This window comes from Argopecten irradians, chromosome 5, assembly GCF_041381155.1.
Source record: "Argopecten irradians isolate NY chromosome 5, Ai_NY, whole genome shotgun sequence".
Taxonomy (NCBI): domain Eukaryota; kingdom Metazoa; phylum Mollusca; class Bivalvia; order Pectinida; family Pectinidae; genus Argopecten; species Argopecten irradians.
In genome coordinates this window covers 28,133,923-28,153,842 of record NC_091138.1, presented here as the reverse complement: position 1 = coordinate 28,153,842, position 19,920 = coordinate 28,133,923, and the positions used below count along the sequence as shown (strand labels likewise).

Below are 19,920 nucleotides of genomic sequence, written 5' to 3'. Positions count from 1 at the left end.
AAAAAGGCTTTACAATCGGATTTGGACAAACTGCAGTAATGGTCAAACACATGGCTACTGAAATTCCACCCGCTGAAATGTAAGGTTGAAATCATAAAAGGAAAAAGCAATGAAAGTCGGAAGTACAACATGACAGATGCAAGAGGTAATAAATTAATCTTGAGAACATATCATCGGAAAAAGACATAGGAATGCTAAAATTTCTCTATACACATTCAACAAGCAGTCAATAAAGCCAGTAGTATTCTTGGACAAATAAGAAGATCATTTGTATGTAAAGGAGAAACACCGGAACTGTGGAATAGTCAAGATAATGAATTGTTCGAGGCCCATAGTTCACAAACTATTCCACAGTAGTAGGTGATAATAGTAGACTATGCTCTGACTATACCTCAAGCTATAACAATAGATGACATCATAGCCATGTTTTAAACATATATGAAATATCATTTTAACAACTTTTCAAAGCATTAGTAAGACCACATTTAGAATACGCTGCCAGCGTCTGGAATCCATACAGAACAAAGGACATCGAATCCATAGAAAAAGTACAGCGGAGGGCAACCAAACTAATTCCAGGGCTTAGAGATCTACCCTACAGCGAGAGATTAAAGCGACTAGGCTTACCTTTACTATCCTATCGGAGACTGAGGAGAGACATAATAAATGTATACAAGATAATGAACAATTTCCATGACGAAAGGGTTACCATTGGAATATTTGAGCACGATACCGCATCCCGGACGAGAGGTCATTTGCAAAAATTAAAGAAAAAACGTTGCAAGTACTCACCGTAATTAGGGACCAGGGTGCTTAAATATTATATCAAAGGGGACACTTATTAGGGAATCAAATGCAAGTTATGGACGAAAAATTCTAACACATTAAGTCATATTTTTAATCTTTCTGTACCCATGGTACATTAATCTGTCACAGCAAACATGCTTAAATGTATGGCTTCTTTCCTCCGAGATGCATTATTATGTCAGAATATACCAGGTACATGATAAAGTAATATGAGATACAATGCCGATAATATAAGTATCAAAATATTGTAAAACATCGCTAAATCTATGGGATGGAAAGGGAGCGTTTATATAACCTCAACTCCTTCTATAGCAGAGAGGAGGTCGCTTATAGTGGGAGGAATTACGACAAATGTGGTATATGATAGTTTAGCCTTTGTCTTACAAACATTGATCGAGGTACATATAATTTCGGGAGGAAATCTAATTCTACACAGAATATTAACAAAAGCTCATGGCAGTGTACCAATTATCAATTAGTAACACAATTAACAATTTTTATGATAGGCTGAAGTACAGAAAGAAAAAGAGGAAAAAGAGTACATGTTCCCACAATTTTTATTTTGCACCAGATTACCTTTACTGTAACATACAGTACATGATTCCACTTTACAAATTACTTCTATACATACTTCAATGTTAACATATCACAGTTACACATGGTAGTTTTACATAAATACACAGGTCATTATCACAAATGTCATACACCACTTCAAACAGTTAGTCCCACTTATCTTTTTAAAGATCTTTTAAAAGATCAGAGTCTCTGAAGAAGAAACTGGTGTATATTTTGATCCAAAATAAGTCTGTCAGCTTCAATTAGTCAGAGTATGTGGTGTATATATATACTCAGATCAAGACAGTAATCGAACGACTTGGTCGGGCGTACGTGGTACTATACTCGGAGATTCCTTGTACTCATTTGCCGGATTACATATTGCGTCATAAATCTGTTTGTAGGCGGAACATATCAAATCTGATGAATTCTTCTTCACTGTTTCCCTAGATGTAAAAAAACATATTAATTTATTGGATATTTAAGCATAAATCAACCAATTAAGCTTGTCCTAATTTCATTTTTACTACATGCAATTACTTACTGAAATAAACTACAGAAATTAATCAATCTAGACGCCTGACAGAATATGTCATTTGGTATATTATGTGATGAATTACACATACTATGTAGATTACTTAATTCTTCTTAATCATACATACCCAGATCACTTTGTATTAAGAAACTTGATATTTAACGTGAACAACAGGAACTTTTTCCAGTGAATCATGCTCTAGTAATTAAGATAAAGAGAAATAAACATTGCCTGTTCTTATTTTATAATTATTATTTTAATAACATGTGGTAGCGCTGTATTGACTAAGGTAGCAGTGTACAGTAGATTTTTTCAATTCAGCAAAATGAAGCGCATAATTTAAGTATATGTAAACACAGCTATTTAACCTTAAATATTTCCAATACAAAAGTATATTATAAGACTCTTTCATATGTTGATATGAAGGATAGGGATATTCTACCGGAGAATCACAAAATGTAGTAAAAGCCCAAGGCTTGATCAGGGTTTTGCAACATTTTGTGATCCCGAAGGTAAAGTATCCCTATCCTTAATATCCACTTATGAAAGAGTATTTTTCTTCATACCTTGACGTTTTATTGCAATTTTACAACTATAATACCCCGCCATTTTGAAATACATTCAAAGAAATCCACAACTGAAAGTCAATTTTCCATACATGAAAAATTATGTGATATTTTCAACAAAAATTCTGTTGTTTGCATCTTTTATAGTAAAACCAGTCAAGTTTATGAAAAAAATGTTAAAATTTTACAGAGGAAATAGAAATTTTGTTGACGCCCTGACGTTACGAGGCTTTATTGCATAGGTAGCCATGCAATACAGCCTCAGGCGACATGGGTGTTTTGCCCTAGACCAGCCTGTATTTTACCTGTAGGTATAAAAGAAATACAATTTGTATACAGTGTTCAAATTAAGACAGGTATGATTATTGTGGTTTTTCATGCCTGTCAGTGTAAAAACCATGATAATCAATTATTTTCTTTTGAAAAATTGCAAAAATATTGGATGTATCATACACTGCTATCTAATCTATCAATGGAACTTTGTGGAGGCACAAGTGGCTAGTGAAACTAACCAGACATTGGTCAAGCACGAATTATATAATTAACAGATTTATGTTGTAATTAACTTACCGGACTCGACCACTAAGAAGGAGTCGACTTTGGGGTAGCACTAACGAGTCTGGTGATGCCATGTAGCTATCAAACTTTGACTGGAACACAAACGGTACAGATATTATCTACATAAGAAACACGATATCTATATATAAAATGAGATATGATCTATACTGTGATATACATGCATATTTTGGGGTAATAAGATTTTAGCACATTTTGCATTGACCAATTTGTGCTAGAATATCATTACCATAATTTTCTTTTTCTGCATATTGATATATCAATTCATTACAAATGAGCTAATTCATCAATATGTAAAACCATTCAAAGTCATTTTCCCGTTAAATTTTGATTACACCAAAATAGGTACATTAACAGAATCTGATCTTTATGTAACTTTCAAAATTGAAAATTTTTATGACACAATTGAAAATGTGAACAAGAGGCCAAGAGGACCTGTATCGCTCACCTGGTTTGAAATGCCAAGTTATGTTCTGAACACAGGTTTATTGGGTTTTTTCCAGGAATTTATATATTTACCTCTTATTTCTCTATATGGCCCCACCCATTCTGCTCCAAGGGGTCACAGCCAAAATTTATATTAACTCTGTTCCCCTTCCCAAGAGGATGTTCCTAGCCAAATTTGGTTACAAGCCATGCAGAACTCTATGACTAGTAGCGATATAAAGAATTTACCTCTATTTCCCCTATTGGGCCCCACCCCTCCTGCCCTCGACGGGTCAGAGCCAAAATTTATACAAACTCTATGACTAGTAGCAATTTAAAGATATATGTTGACAGACGGATAGATGGCGGCGATGGACGCATCGCCATGACATAAGCTCACCAGCCTTTCGGGTCAGGTGAGCTAAAAACTCTGTGAAATAAATGCTCACCATTGCTGATTTGAGAGCTGGTGCATCCATATCGGGTAAAACTGATAATGGACCCTGGAACATTCAAATGTCAAATATACATGCAGTTATGGATGTAGTTATTATGTTTACGCAGGACGTGGAATAAGGGTAATTAACATTATGTCTGATTAGATATAGAAAACATAAAACAATAATGATTTCTCATTATACAGTTCAGTATCTTATTTCAAGGTTGATCATCAGTGAACAGGGCTCCATTGGTAGACCATCCTGCCAGCTTTTGAAAGTCCAGGGTTGAAGCCCCGGTCAGGATGCTTCATTTTCTCCCCTCCTGTTACACATGCAACCCTGCTCAATACTAGCAGCAATATATCGCTCTCTATAATCCAGAGTTCCTGAGTTCGATCCCTGGCAGAGGCAGTGATTAATTTTATTATAAATCCTGCACCGTGTTACACACATGATTGTAATAAAAAAGTAAAAGCTGTAAAGCTGTCAAGATACTTGCTTTCACTTATACTTAATATATATCTTAAACATATACAAATGACAGCAGATGATCAGACACAAGTTTAAGAATGATGATATGTAGTTGTTACCTGTTTAGGCTGATGCTGTTGCACTGTCCCATATACAATCGCCAGACCAACTTTATTGAGTACAAACGAGGCCTGTTCACTCACAAGTGTGTCTATCTGAGCATCCACCTAGTAAAAACAAATTCAAAATCACTGTAATTAATCTCTATGTATTTCATACTTCGTAATATAATATTTAGCTTATTACAGACTTATCTGCCCATGTGTGTGTATATATAGTCCTTTGTATCTGAGCATAACAGCATATCTAAAGATAACACTGTAATTTTTGTTAACAAAGTAATGGCTACACAATTGATAATAAAGTCAAAGATTCATGATCATATATTGACATAACTGTTCTCTTAAATACTCAATGGTTCTCAACTTTTAAGTTCCCTTTTTGAAAAGAATATCATCCACACATGCATCAAAGGGAGGAAGTTAATGTGTTCATTTAAAATTTAGCAAACAGCAGGAGAAAAGTATCCCATCTATATCATTATAAATTCGAATAGGGCCAGCGTAGTCTGTAATATCTATAGGTATGACTTACCTGTGCCTGTAACATCTCCAGTCGTGTGTATGTAAACTCGTACTGGGCCAGTGTAGTCTGTAATATCTATAGGTATGACTTACCTGTGACTGTAACATCTCCGGTCGTGTGTCTGTAAACTTGTACAGGGCCAGCGTAGTCTGTAATATCTATAGGTATGACTTACCTGTGCCTGTAACATCTCCAGTCGTGTGTATGTAAACTCGTACAGGGCCAGTGTAGTCTGTAATATCTATAGGTATGACTTACCTGTGCCTGTAACATCTCCAGTCGTGTGTCTGTAAACTTGTACAGGGCCAGCGTAGTCTGTAATATCTATAGGTATGACTTACCTGTGCCTGTAACATCTCCAGTCGTGTGTCTGTAAACTCGTACAGGGCCAGTGTAGTCTGTAATATCTATAGGTATGACTTACCTGTGCCTGTAACATCTCCAGTCATGTGTCTGTAAACTCGTACAGGGCCAGCGTAGTCTGTAATATCTATAGGTATGACTTACCTGTGACTGTAACATCTCCAGTCGTGTGTCTGTAAACTCGTACAGGGCCAGTGTAGTCTGTAATATCTATAGGTATGACTTACCTGTGACTGTAACATCTCCAGTCGTGTGTCTGTAAACTCGTACAGGGCCAGCGTAGTCTGTAATATCTATAGGTATGACTTACCTGTGACTGTAACATCTCCAGTCGTGTGTCTGTAAACTCGTACAGGGCCAGCGTAGTCTGTAATATCTATAGGTATGACTTACCTGTGACTGTAACATCTCCAGTCGTGTGTCTGTAAACCCGTACAGGGCCAGCGTAGTCTGTAATATCTATAGGTATGACTTACCTGTGCCTGTAACATCTCCAGTCGTGTGTCTGTAAACTTGTACAGGGCCAGCGTAGTCTGTAATATCTATAGGTATGACTTACCTGTGCCTGTAACATTTCCAGTCGTGTGTATGTAAACTCGTACAGGGCCAGTGTAGTCTGTAATATCTATAGGTATGACTTACCTGTGCCTGTAACATCTCCAGTTGTGTGTCTGTAAACTTGTACAGGGCCAGCGTAGTCTGTAATATCTATAGGTATGACTTACCTGTGCCTGTAACATCTCCAGTCGTGTGTCTGTAAACTTGTACAGGGCCAGCTTAGTCTGTAATATCTATAGGTATGACTTACCTGTGCCTGTAACATTTCCAGTCGTGTGTATGTAAACTCGTACAGGGCCAGTGTAGTCTGTAATATCTATAGGTATGACTTACCTGTGCCTGTAACATCTCCAGTCGTGTGTCTGTAAACTCGTACAGGGCCAATGTAGTCTGTAATATCTATAGGTATGACTTTCTTGTGACAGTAACATCTCCAGTTGTGTGTCTGTAAACCAGTACAGGGCCAATGTAGTCTGTAATATCTATAGGTATGACTTACCTGTGACTGTAACATCTCCAGTCGTGTGTCTGTAAACTCGTACAGGGCCAGTGTAGTCTGTAATATCTATAGGTATGACTTACCTGTGCCTGTAAAATCTCCAGTCATGTGTCTGTAAACTCGTACAGGGCCAGTGTAGTCTGTAATATCTATAGGTATGACTTACCTGTGCCTGTAACATCTCAAGTCGTGTGTCTGTAAACTCGTACAGGACCAGCGTAGTCTGTAATATCTATAGGTATGACTTACCTGTGACTGTAACATCTCCAGTCGTGTGTCTGTAAACTTGTACAGGGCCAGCGTAGTCTGTAATATCTATAGGTATGACTTACCTGTGCCTGTAACATCTCCAGTCGTGTGTATGTAAACTCGTACAGGGCCAGTGTAGTCTGTAATATCTATAGGTATGACTTACCTGTGCCTGTAACATCTCCAGTCGTGTGTCTGTAAACTTGTACAGGGCCAGCGTAGTCTGTAATATCTATAGGTATGACTTACCTGTGCCTGTAACATTTCCAGTCGTGTGTATGTAAACTCGTACAGGGCCAGTGTAGTCTGTAATATCTATAGGTATGACTTACCTGTGCCTGTAACATCTCCAGTCGTGTGTCTGTAAACCCGTACAGGGCCAGTGTAGTTTGTAATATCCATAGGTATGACTTACCTGTGCCTGTAACATCTCCAGTCGTGTGTCTGTAAACTCGTACAAGGCCAGTGTAGTCTGCATCAGATATATACAGTTTGCCATGTAGGCCGCCATGTCAGTTGAGTTGAGTCGACTGGCGGACACCGAGCACATCTGAACCAGAGGGTCAATAACACAGGATAGAATCTACAAACAAAAACATATACAGTATAACCCCTCTCACTCAAGCCTGGATTCCTCATGTACCCCTGAATTGTCGAACTGATTGTACGGTCCCAACCGTGTCCCTACTATTCATTGAATACCCCTTTTCCTCTAACAGTAATATATCCCCCTTTCATCAAGTATTTACCGATGTATTTGTTGACCAGGTGTTTGGCCCTTGTGGCGTTTTTTACCTGTGTCACACCTGCCGGCACTGACCGACATGGGTAATAGCTCACTGTTTGTGTTTATACAGGCATCATATCAAGCCTTTAGGTAATTAAGGGATTAATGTGTCAGTATTACCTACAGTATCTACATGATCACCAGTCGTATATAATATTTTTTAATTTCTATGTTGTTTTCATTCGAAAGTCTAACACAATTGTATCTATCGAAAGATGTGAACGATATCAAAATTTGATAATGCAAAGTTCAAATCATTATGCCCATGTTCGATTTTTTCAGTGTGTTCCATATCTTTTCCATCCTCGATACTCCAGGGCTTCCGATCACTTACGATCTCTACACCCCTGGACTATCTCATAGTAAAACTGGAGGCAACAGAATAAAACAGGTAATTTAGTCATTTGATGTACATCAAAAGAGCCGTATAACGGTACACTGTGGTTGACTATGCCTTTGATGTTAGGCGTCGCTCTCTCTGTAGTCTTCAAAGGAAATCTTTGCTAGCCTGTGATTGGTCAAATCTTTTCCGCTGAGCTGCCTTCAATTTCACTACGAGATAGTCCAGGGGTGTAGAGATCGTAAGTGATCGGAAGCCCTGGAGTATCGAGGATGTATCTTTTCCCGTATATTGTATTTCGTAATTTTAACTTTCAGCGAGAACACATGTAACATAAGGCTTTAACAAGGTAGGCATATATACCGTTTGTCTGCTTTTAACTAATATGGTGCATCGAACTTTGATTGGATGATTATCTGCTGTGAATGACATTTGATTTTCTTTCTCATCAGCATTTTCTTTTCAAAATCTCATGTTATGTAATACACATTTTTTCATCTTGAATTTGCTATCAGAATACACTTTCATAAAAAATCCAAAATGCTGAAATTTATGGTAATTGACATGCATTGTTTGTCATAATTAGAGAGTGAACATTTTGACTGTCGAAGATCCATCATGTCCAACCTTGAATGAGTGGAATACCCTGTATTCCTCAAACTAGTGATCAGGTCCCTTGCTGGTCGAGTTATAGGGGTTTTACTGTATGTTCACATTGAATACAAAAAGTTGTGTTTATGCCTGCCAGATAAATTATATGATAAAAATAAGATTGATTTTATATGAGGACTTGTACTCTTGTCATTTGATATTTTCGTTAGTACATCCTGTAAAACTCTGAATTGATTTGTTTACGACAGCAACATCTTTTCTGTCAGAGGTTATTATAGTGTATAAATCAGACTTCAGTCAATAAACACCTGTTTGTAGTCTTGTTTCTTGTCGTCTATAGCAACCACAGACGCATCGTGACAAGCAAGTACATCTTTAAGAAGCTGAAGTGTCTGGTTCAAAGAGTTTGTAGGACCAAGATCAGCAGGAGGTAACTCTACCTGGATAAAACACAAAAAAATAACCAAAATAAAATTCTTATAATTCAGGACAAAAGAAGAGGAATAGTTGTTAACCTTTCTACCAGCTAGCTCTGTTTTGCAAAAGCCAAGGGTCACTTGCTAGATCATGAAGAATTCTGCAAGCATTCCAGTTTCCTCCTACTCCAAGCCCTCAAATGTGATATGTATAAGTTATAGAACTTGTTTCATAATCAAATCTAAATAAAGTCTTTAAATACATGTACCTGTCATAAGGATAATATTTGTACTATTTTAAAGGAATTGCTGTTAAAACAGACTACAGACCTTGACATGAAATTCAAATACCTGATTGTACCTACGGTAATTTCAGGGTAATTGTCACAAACCTTGTCAAGAAGTTTGTTGGCGTTACAGTTAAGACTGTTGAAGAACATCCTATGACTGAGGTCCTGTATCTCTGCTACAGTGTTCAATAGGGCTGCATCCTTACAGATAATCTGACTGGCAGAGAAATGATAAATTATGAATATACAAATATTATTGTTACCTGACTCTCTATAAAATGTAAATGAAGTAATTTCGCCTATTGATTGGTCAATAGTTTGACTGTTGACTGGGGCGGAACGTTTGCATGTGTTTATTGTTGACGTCATAAACCAACACCTCAGAAAAGAGTTTTGACTGTTGACTGAAAAGACATGATACAACTGTTTACTGTCTAACTGAAGCTTTCAATGTAACATTATTAGGATTAAACCTGTAATCAGAGAAAAAAAGACATATTTTCCACTTCAACAATTCTGTATCAACTTCATATGTGTCAATAGATTTGGATGTTGAGCCTATGCCTAGTTATTTCTGATATACATGTAACATGTAGCTTCACAAGATATTACAGAATGCCACACCTATATTCACATAATACACATCACATCATCTTTCAGGTATATCAATCAGTATTTGGAGGCTAGGACATACCAAGAAAAAGTGAGAGAATTTAGACAATAATATGACCTTGTAAGTTTGGAAAATCTAGATTAAAACCAGATCTTCTATTACATTGCCTATACAGAAATTCTTAGTTTGGATTGGTTTATTATATCTACGTCCTATTAACAGCCAAGGTCATTAAAGGACAGCCTCCCGTGTACATGTGAGAAGTAAGAAGTGTGAGGTGTATGTTTTGGGAGACAATTTTAATAAAGATGAACTAACACTTCACATAGTTTCTGATAACACTGTGTAGTTTGTTGAGGATAACTGTATTTTGTTTTGATAATAAAGTCATTTATATGGAAATTGACCACTTATGACCCCGCCCCTCAGGCCCCCGGGGGTCAGCCCTATCATTTGCACAATTTGGAATCCCCACCCTATAAGGATGCTACCATTGCATTATGGGTGCTATACCACGCTTAGTTGCAGAGAAGAAGTCATTTATATGGAAATAGCCAAATTGACCCCTTTTGACCCCACCCTCAAGCCCCCGGGGGGCGGGGGTCAGCCCTATCATTTGCACAATTTGGAATCCCCACTCTATAAGGATGCTACCATTGCATTATGGGTGCTATACCATGCTTAGTTTCAGAGAAGAAGTCGTTTATATGGAAATAGCCAAATTAACCCCTTTTGACCCTGCCCCTCAGGCCCCCGGGAGGTCAGCCCCATCATTTGTACAATTTTGAATCCCCACCCTATAAGGATGCTACCATTGCATTATGGGTGCTATCCCATGCTTGGTTTCAGAGAAGAAGTCGTTTATATGGAAATAGCCAAATTGACCCCTTTTGACCCCGCCCCTCAGGCCCCCCAGGGGTCAGCCCCATCATTTGTACAATTTTGAATCCCCACCCTATAAGGATGCTACAATTGCATTATGGGTGCTATCCCATGCTTGGTTTCAGAGAAGTCGTTTATATGGAAATAGCCAAATTGACCCCTTTTGGATGCTACCATATAAATTTTGTTGAAATCCGACCAGCGGTTATGGAGAAGAAGTCGATTGTTGACGGACCAGGTGAGCTAATAATTGTGTAGTTTGTAGAGGGTAACTGTATTGTGTTCTGATAATGATTGTGTGATAATGATTGTTTGTAGAGGGTAACTGTATTTTGTTCTGATCATAATTGTGTAGTTTGTAGAGGGTAACTGTATTGTGTTCTGATAATAATGTACCTGATAGTGTTGTGGTAGAACTTGAGTAGATTGTGTAGTTTGTAGAGGGTAACTGCATCTTGTTCCGACACCAATACCTGCTCCACTCTCACCTATAATACACAAAAACAGCTCTTTCATTATACAATTAAAATACATTTATTACAATCATGTATATTGCTAATATAAGTTTGAGTTTTTTTTTGTAAAGTCAGAAAGAATTGTACTTCAAGTATTTTGATGTCATACATGAAGAAAATTTAACCTTTGGAAATGGCCAATCAAATTGGCACTGCCAGAATCTTGACTGGGCACGAAATAGTATACTGAGACGAAATGGGGTTATCAATTGACGTAGCAATGTGTAGAAAATGTGTTTGATCTGAAGTACACGTGGTAAAAGGTCATCCGAACATGACCCCTTATGGGATGTTGTCAGATCCTCTATTGAACGGAGTGGTTATAACAGACTTCCTCTTTTTTTCTCTTTGGCTTTGTAAACTCAAAGGATAATGAGAATAATGCTTAACATTCCTCCATACCCAGTGGGTCCATTGTATATTTTATCTTATACCCACAGCAGAAAACAAGTTAACAAAACATGAGTTCACAAAACCAATTTGGACATTAAATGTTGGTTCCTTGTTGGAAATGATTTAAGTAAAACATTCTTTCCTAAATATCACATGAAATATAAGTCTTGGACCCAATCTTTGATAACCACAAACAACAAACAAATCACCAACAGTTAAATTTTAAAAAACTGTTAAAATTCTGAGTGTCTCTGCTGTGACTGAACTTGGTAAGTTTAGGAACTGATTGTAATAAATACCTTGAAGGGTCGGCACACCCCTTCAGTTATATGACCCAGTATGTCCTGTACCTGATCACCATTAGCTGTAAAATCATAAATATGTCACACTGTAAATAATTCCATATCAAATTGAAAAGAAATTGAAAGAATATTTTGAAATTTTCTATGTATACAACATATTGTCTCCCATTGTCACACTGTGACTAATTATCTCCCATTAATACATGCCCATATGTTCATTGGAACTTAATTAGATGTGGAAGGAAGTAATACTTACATTAGAAATTTTTCTATTCACATGTATCTCCAACAAGTTATCTCCCCTTAATACACTGTGACAAATTACTCCCCTTAACACAGAACCATATATTCTATGGAAGTTATAATTAGATGTAAATTTCTAAGTGATACAAACATTGGCACTTCTTCAGAAGAGATTGAAGGTGTTCCTTCTCTGAGGCTGCAGCCTGATGAAGCCATGCTAACATGTCCCCGACATATCTAGTGGGGTCATGTGAATGTAACTCGATGGGGCGTGGCATCCCTCCTGGACCTGGGAAAGAGCACCAGATATTAGAAAATAATATCATATACAACAAAATTAACTGAAGGGCATGTTATACCTTAAGGACATAGAAAAGAGAGGCACCAAAAATCTGGAATTATTATTAGTTACAGTCAAAATTGCCTTAGCGACCTTCTGAATTCAGCGACCTTCTGTCTTAAACGACCTAAATTATTCCTCCCAGCGAAAATTACTATATAATCTATCTGTATTAAACGATCGTCTGTCTTATAAGTCAAGCGACCATACTTTTAGGATCCAACGACACTTGATGTTCTGTATTTAACGACCCAAATCACACATGCATTTGTCTTCTATTCAAATATAAAGCCAAGCCAGCTAACTATCCTGTAGGGCTTCCAACCCAGCCCCATTAAGGCAAGACAAAAGAGCTATCCATATGGCTTGGTTATATACACGAGGTGTTCACTTTGACATAAATTAGCACTTTGGTACCGATGGCCGAAGCCGTCTGCATGTCTGAGCTGGATATTGCAAGGAAAATGTGCTATTTATTCACGATGTTTGTGATAAAAATCAAGAATAATCACTTCCAAAACCAACTAAAATAATGATGAACAATGATTTACTCACATAAGAACGACATGAATGTAGAAATATGGTACTGAAAATGTATCAGTGTAGCTAAGCATGATGGCAGCCATTTTGGGAGATAGAAACAATTCAATCTCCTTTGGAAGGTCTCTTAAAACAATTTTGACTGTATTAGTTAATTTCTATTTTTTCCATCAAACCATTTGAAATTTATCCATCTTAACTGAAAGATCATTCCTGGAAATGACATTTCAAAGTGTGTAAAACCTAATTTATTCACATTAGAGCAGGCATACATCAATAGTTTTAGTTGCATGTACTGTAATTACCTCCTCTAGTCAAGGCATCGATGAGTCCACGGACAACAGCTGTTCTTCTGGCTGTACCAAACTCATCCAATGTATATCTACACAAATAACAGTATTAGTAAATAACATTACTGAAACAGCAAACAAATATTACTTAAATAATCATGTAAATGAATTTCAAATAAAAATAGAGCAAACTGAACAACAATTGATATATTTTTCAAATGTTGTCTGATTCTTTTAACAATACTTTGCAATTATATTATTGATATTTGTATTATTAATAAAATATTTCTGAAATGAAGTAAACATTTTTAAAACCACTATTTTCCGTTTTAATGTAATGCTTTCTAGTTTGAACTTTCCATCATCATAAGAACAGGTTTCCTACATTTTACAATGAATAGTTGTCACAAGCTAAGTGTTGAGGAAATGTATCCTAAACTACTGCAAATGATTATTGAAATAGGATAGTTAACTATAGAAGTGAAGTGTTCTAACCTGAAAAGTACTGGTCTGTCCTCGAGGGCTTCCATGGCCTGACACAACATGGACGACATATCTGGAGAGTCCCCAGTCAGTAAACGACACTCATCTGTTCATAACACCATACAGTTCATTAAACATCAGACTTAAAACAAAACATTTAATACAAAGTTATCTGTCTTTGTAGGTTGGTATTACATTGTCATGTTATTATTTTGTGAGGAAAACTCACATGTTTATTATTTATTATTTTTAGAATTATGTTGTATTTGTAAACACATGACATCACAATCAAGGTATCATCAGGACATGTAACTATGTTATATACAAAATTTATACAGAAAGCAACTTTTTCTGCAATCTAATTAAAATTCTATGTTCATTATCTACTCCTGTACGGAGTAGATAATGAACATCGAATTTTAATTAGATTGCCTATTCTGTAAATAAGTTTCTGGTTAATTCATGTAGTTGAGCTTGTATGCACATGACATCACAATCCATACCTACCCTCAAGGGCAGAAAACTACATAATATACAAATACAGAATAGCAACTTATCCTGTAAATAAGTTTCTGCGTAATTCATGAATCAATTGTCTAACAAGTTTAATACCATTTGTGAAGCAAAATTCAGATGACTAGAAAATTGTATAAATGTATTTATTAAACATTCATTAGAATAATTCATTGGTATTAAGAAAGCATATTGATTGAGATGCAAGTCTTATATTATGAGGCGAAGTTGTCTCCCCTCTTATTGCTTTAAACTCACTTTGTGCCCATCTGTACAGACGTTCATACGCAGATTCCTGGTGGAGGGCCATAGTCTCCATAATCTCAAGTCTACACAAGGAATTAAAAACTAAATGAAATATCCCACGTAACTAGTTTAATATGTAATTTTGTAGATATTGTAGTAACAGATTTAGTTCTGATGGCCAAATTAAAGGAAAGTCTTTTTAATATCATGGGTGTCCCGTTTACATGTATGATTTGATATACTTCATAGTCATCCATATAAGCTTTCTTTTGATTTGTTTCTTTTTATACAATGATTACAAAAGTAAAATCAAGTATCAACAAAAGGCAGGTTTCATAATTATTTAGTATACATGGTGCCAGAAGTTTTGAAGTACTGTAAACAAAGTATCTAATAACAGTTAAGTGATTCATGATTTTATTTATGCAAAGAGGAAATAAGAATAGGTCCATTTTAAGGTGGTAGTCTCACATTCCTCAATATTTTCCCGTAGTTCAATATTTTTTATATTTGTTTTATGAAGTAAATATGTTGTTATGCATCTTCTGTCAAAGTTTCGAAGAAATTGAACCATCCATTTTTTCTAAATCAATATTCAAATTTGTCTTTTTTGAGTAGTTTCTAAACATGAAAAAACAGCATTAGTCTGCACTAAATCCGCCCTGCAAATAAAAATCTTTAACAAAATGTTCTATGATATATCTCAATGCTTTTTCAAGAAAAAATGCTTTATTTCTCGTCATAATTAATTTTTAGAGATAATTTTTGGTGGAAATTAGGTAAAAAAGATGCATGTAAATTACCTAAAACATTCTCACAAAATTGAGAATAGGTCAAAATTGTGAAGTTCAATTTTTTAGAAAAGTAAAAGACTAAAAAGTGACATAGTTGCTTTTATACAGTCAATTTTCAAGAAAATCGAACCACAATATTTCAAAATAGAGCATTTTTAGCACCATAAAACCTTCATTTTTCATTGAAAACGACGTTAATCACAATAGAGTTATCTCCCTTATTATATACTTTCTATACATTCACTGTAGGTTTTTCTGTTACAATATAATCTAGATGTCAATACTTTTAGTTTTAAAATGAATAACAATGTTTAATCAATATATATATATCATAAAATAGCAATATAAGGTTAATGGGATAATTAGTATTGAACTTTTTAAAACTAATAAAATAATTTATTCATAAATTCAAACTTCAGAAAAGGGGATATTAATCAAACCGCGGTCATTCAAATGCTTGAAGAGCTTGGGACACTGTCATAACTTAGCATCTGCATGAAAAAATCATGATCTATCTCCCTTATCATGAGACTACATTCTTAAATAGAAAGACAATGTGGTACATGTATTTACCCTGCTGTTTGTTGGTTTGTCCTTAGTAATACCTTGCAGTGTTTGTGAATTTCTTTTGCTTTAGCCAATGCTCTGAAGAAGTCCTGAAAACACAAATGTGACAAAATAAAAACATGTTTCTGAAATCCAATATTGAAAATTCTAAATATGGAAAAAAAATCCTTTTAAAACCGCATCACTTTAGTCAGACTTTTACAATTCCTTTCACTTTTCTTGCAATTGATTTTAAATTTATCACAAATTTAACATTGTTGACTAGTTTGAAAACACAAATGCAGTAATTTTTGTTTTTGCTCAACTTTATCTACAATTTTATTTGTCTCATTTTCTAAAAGTGCAAGCTAATTGTCTGTAATTAGTGAATTCTCTTGTTAAAAACTCATTTAAATAGACAAACCGACCATGTGTAATGTTCCGTCCCGACTGCCCCGCAGTGCCGTAGCCTCCTCTGGTTTCAGCTGGAACTTCTCCAAAAAAGCATCAGCCACCTGAGCCTTTACTTGTAGGGTTTGACTGTAAAGTATCAGGAAATTCAATCAAAACAAATTGATATGATTTATTTCAATCAATATTCAAAAGTACAGTATTATTCTCAGCAAATATTCAGTTTCAAATTTAATCTTCAAACAAAAATGTCACATTTATCAATAAAGACTGTTTTCTTTTATGTAACATGTTTTTCTACAGACCTTTCTGAATGTAATTTAGTTGTTTGATTTATCAAGTCATGTGTCTGTTCTTTGGCAGCCTGAAATAAATGGTAATATATAATTTAACTGTACTTTTTATCTCATTTAAATGCATGGTAACTTTAGCATTTACCAGTATGAAAAATCATTTAATACATTATAGAGAGCGCAGCAGGAACAGGCCAAAGGCCAAAAGGCAAAAGACGGTATTCAAAATCACACTCTCGCGTAACTACAAACAAGTTATACTTTGAAAAATATCAAAATGAAAAGATTAGTGAAAAATAAACCTTCCAATTTATTCTGACCTACAGTATTTTGGCCTTTTATTTCGGATTATTAATTTACTAGATTTATACCATTTTTATCTCATTATTATTATTTTTTTTTCATCTTTTTTATTTTTAGAAAAACACATTGTATCATAATCGTTTTTGAAATGCATACATATTTTACATATTTCATCTCATTCTTTCTACACCTATCTCAATCTCCCTGGTTTTTGCTACTAATAATCACTCATATAACCCATTCATCTTTAATTTCAGTTTCCCCTTTAGCACATTATTATTCTTACCTGAATCTAACATACATTTTGTCATGAATCTTAACTTAAAAGCCGTTTTATGTGACCATTTGCTAATGAATTTTCCACCTGGCAACGGAGAATGACGTTGAATTATATTTTGTAGCTGCAGTCACGTATTTTTGCACAAAGTGAAAGCAAAAGAATCCTATGCTAATATTGTTTTCTTGTTATAAACTCAATGCCACGGCCAGTAATTCAGCAAGGCTATGATTCTAATATAAGAAAAAAAGATTTCTAGCAGTGCACTATGTCAATGTATACAATATGAACAAAACACATGACATCGATAGCAGTTCAATACAGGTCAGGGGAGATGACTCTTTCACCATTATAAATCCTTTATTTGTTTACCTGACATCTAAACTGCATTCATAAATATTATATATTTCTATTGGGTAACAGTTACAAAAACTAACAGACAAAAGAATGGATTTTCTGCTGCGCTCTCAGATAGAATTTGCCTTAAAAAATATTTTATAGATTTAGATGATTTTGAGACCATAAGAGATGACTTGTTTCAGATATTATTGCTCTGACAGCATTATGGTGACAGTGTTAACTGAATAAACATTTAAAATCTTTTGGATTCTTTTCTGTGCTTCCAGTAAAACATCTATGATTATATAGTTTTCTCCAGATGACAATGTTGTGTGACATTCTGTTAGAGTATGGATGACTACAATCTACTGACTACTGGTAGCTGACCTACCTTGAGCCGACTAGTCATGTCCTGACAGCATTCATTCATGGATTTCACATCGTTGTACACACTGTCAAGTTGCTAAAACATAATGTAATTTTGAGATTAAACATTTTCCCCCTTTTTTTAACACTCTTTAAATACAATCACATGTAATTAATAAATCTATCATTGGAACAGTATTGACAAGTGAATCAAATCAATCTCTATTGCAAACTTGTAGACAATCTGCACAGTCATTGAAATATCGTTAAACCTGGTGAGAAAACTAAATAAACGCTAGCTAGATAATAGAGGTTCTGACCATCGGTCGTATCTGCATGATCCACTTATTGAATTTAGTCAATGAAATTGACATCCCCAAGATCAACCAACACATAACAATGGATATTAAACATAGGTATTTAGCATGCTACAGTACTAAGGCAAATACCCAATATAGTCCATAAGCTATAGAATGGTCTCACTGGTTATTTTTAACAGCACTCTGAACTTTTGAATTTTTCCAATTTTGCATCAAGGAGGTTTTTCTCTTTATATTACTATTATTAGTGTTAAACACCTATGAATCAAATAGTCATAATCCTTTGGAGAAACTTCTAGCTTTCTACCTAAGGTGGAACATGATATAAAATAAAAGATCCAAATAAAACTGAGTTGGCATTTCATTTTTTAACTCAGTGTAAGTGGACAGTACTCACTTCTTTTACTGATTGGAACACTTGTAAGAAATCTTCATTAATGACTAAACTCCTGCGTTCAATGTCACTCCTCAAATTTCTTCTTGTCCGCAAGCTGTTCTCGTTAAAGAAAACTGATAAAGCTTTAAGTGCTTCCAGCATTTCCTAAAAGATAGAAAAATATAAAAAAAAAATTAAATTCCTTAAAATACTATATAGATCTACAAAACAGGATTCTGTGAAATGAAAACTTTAAAATATTCTCAAAAAAAAAAAGGATTCATAACTTTCATTTTGCTTTACAACTGATTCAGATTCAATGTTTTTGCACAGGAACTAATGATTGTGCGTGTGTGCCCAACCTGCAAAACGTAAGAACTAAAGAAGAACCTGCAAAATGTAACACTTTTGAGAACATGCATGCAGAGCTGCTGAACATACATTTTCCTCTAACAGTAATGGTAAATTAATTATTCAAAAGGTAAAGAAGTTTCTTACTTGTTTAAAAATCAAAACATCGATCAAAATTATTAGAAACATGTACAGGGCCGTTTCCGTTTATTCGGAACAACCGGTTCGACCGTTTGTAAAAGTCATTATTTCAAGTATAAATCCTGACGGACCTGTAGTTTATGATACAGGCCTGTAAGGGCTTTGTCAAGGCTCGTCTGAAAACAATATAAAATCACCAGGCCCGTCTTTAATTTATAAACGAACAACTAGGTCCAACCAGTCAAACCGCATAATCGAAAACGGCCCTGTAGTTTTAAAATTGTTTACATCCAGCAACCCAAACCACACTGTATGTTGACAAATCTAGGCGTGTCATCTGTTGATTAACCATAAAAAGCAATGCAATATAGATCACTTAGAATCTTAATTACTTTGTCATTGTCGAGTCGAGTTTCCAATATTTTGTTGAGCTTCCTAGACAGAGGATTTGAAGCTTGCGATGAAGAAAATGACGTGTCGGCGGATTCCTTGTCTGCCATTTTGTCTCATCAATGTACTTGAGAAGCTTTGTACTGAATTAAACCTTGTGTAAATCAAGCGCTAAAGTGACCCAAATGTACTAAAATTAGATAGGTCGACGAGACCGGAACGTTAATATTTTATAGAATACCCGTATACCAAATAATAGAAAAAGGTATATAAAATGAATTTAGGAAATCCTTTTTTTGCACCTCATAAGGAAATAAAAAGTCAAAATATAATCAGAGTACGATTTTTGAGATAAAAAATGTAATCTAGTCTATATACAATGTAATTTATTCTTCCACATCGGCGGTATGAAAAAATATAGCTAATGTCTATAATGATTTAATTTCTTTAATTCGATTAACTTATTTTAAACACATATTATCGTCATGTTATCTTCAATGTTAAGAACCTCAAACTAG

At 35.1% G+C, this 19,920-nt stretch overlaps 1 protein-coding gene across 1 annotated transcript; it reads right to left on the bottom strand.

The window, feature by feature from the left end:
• Positions 1–1,346: 1,346 nt before the first annotated feature.
• On the bottom strand, positions 1,347–19,560 carry LOC138323416 (conserved oligomeric Golgi complex subunit 6-like). Its single transcript, XM_069268025.1, has 19 exons — positions 19,405–19,560; positions 18,542–18,685; positions 17,850–17,921; positions 16,552–16,610; positions 16,264–16,375; positions 15,863–15,945; positions 14,508–14,578; positions 13,749–13,842; positions 13,269–13,345; positions 12,235–12,372; positions 11,838–11,902; positions 11,027–11,118; positions 9,238–9,352; positions 8,738–8,869; positions 7,106–7,273; positions 4,496–4,603; positions 3,915–3,968; positions 3,034–3,113; positions 1,347–1,808 (listed from the first exon to the last, which is right to left on the bottom strand). The coding sequence occupies exons 1-19, from the start codon at positions 19,510–19,512 to the stop codon at positions 1,661–1,663; spliced, it is 1,920 nt and encodes a 639-aa protein (XP_069124126.1). The 5' UTR covers positions 19,513–19,560; the 3' UTR covers positions 1,347–1,660.
• Between the last annotated feature and the right edge of the window lie 360 nt (positions 19,561–19,920).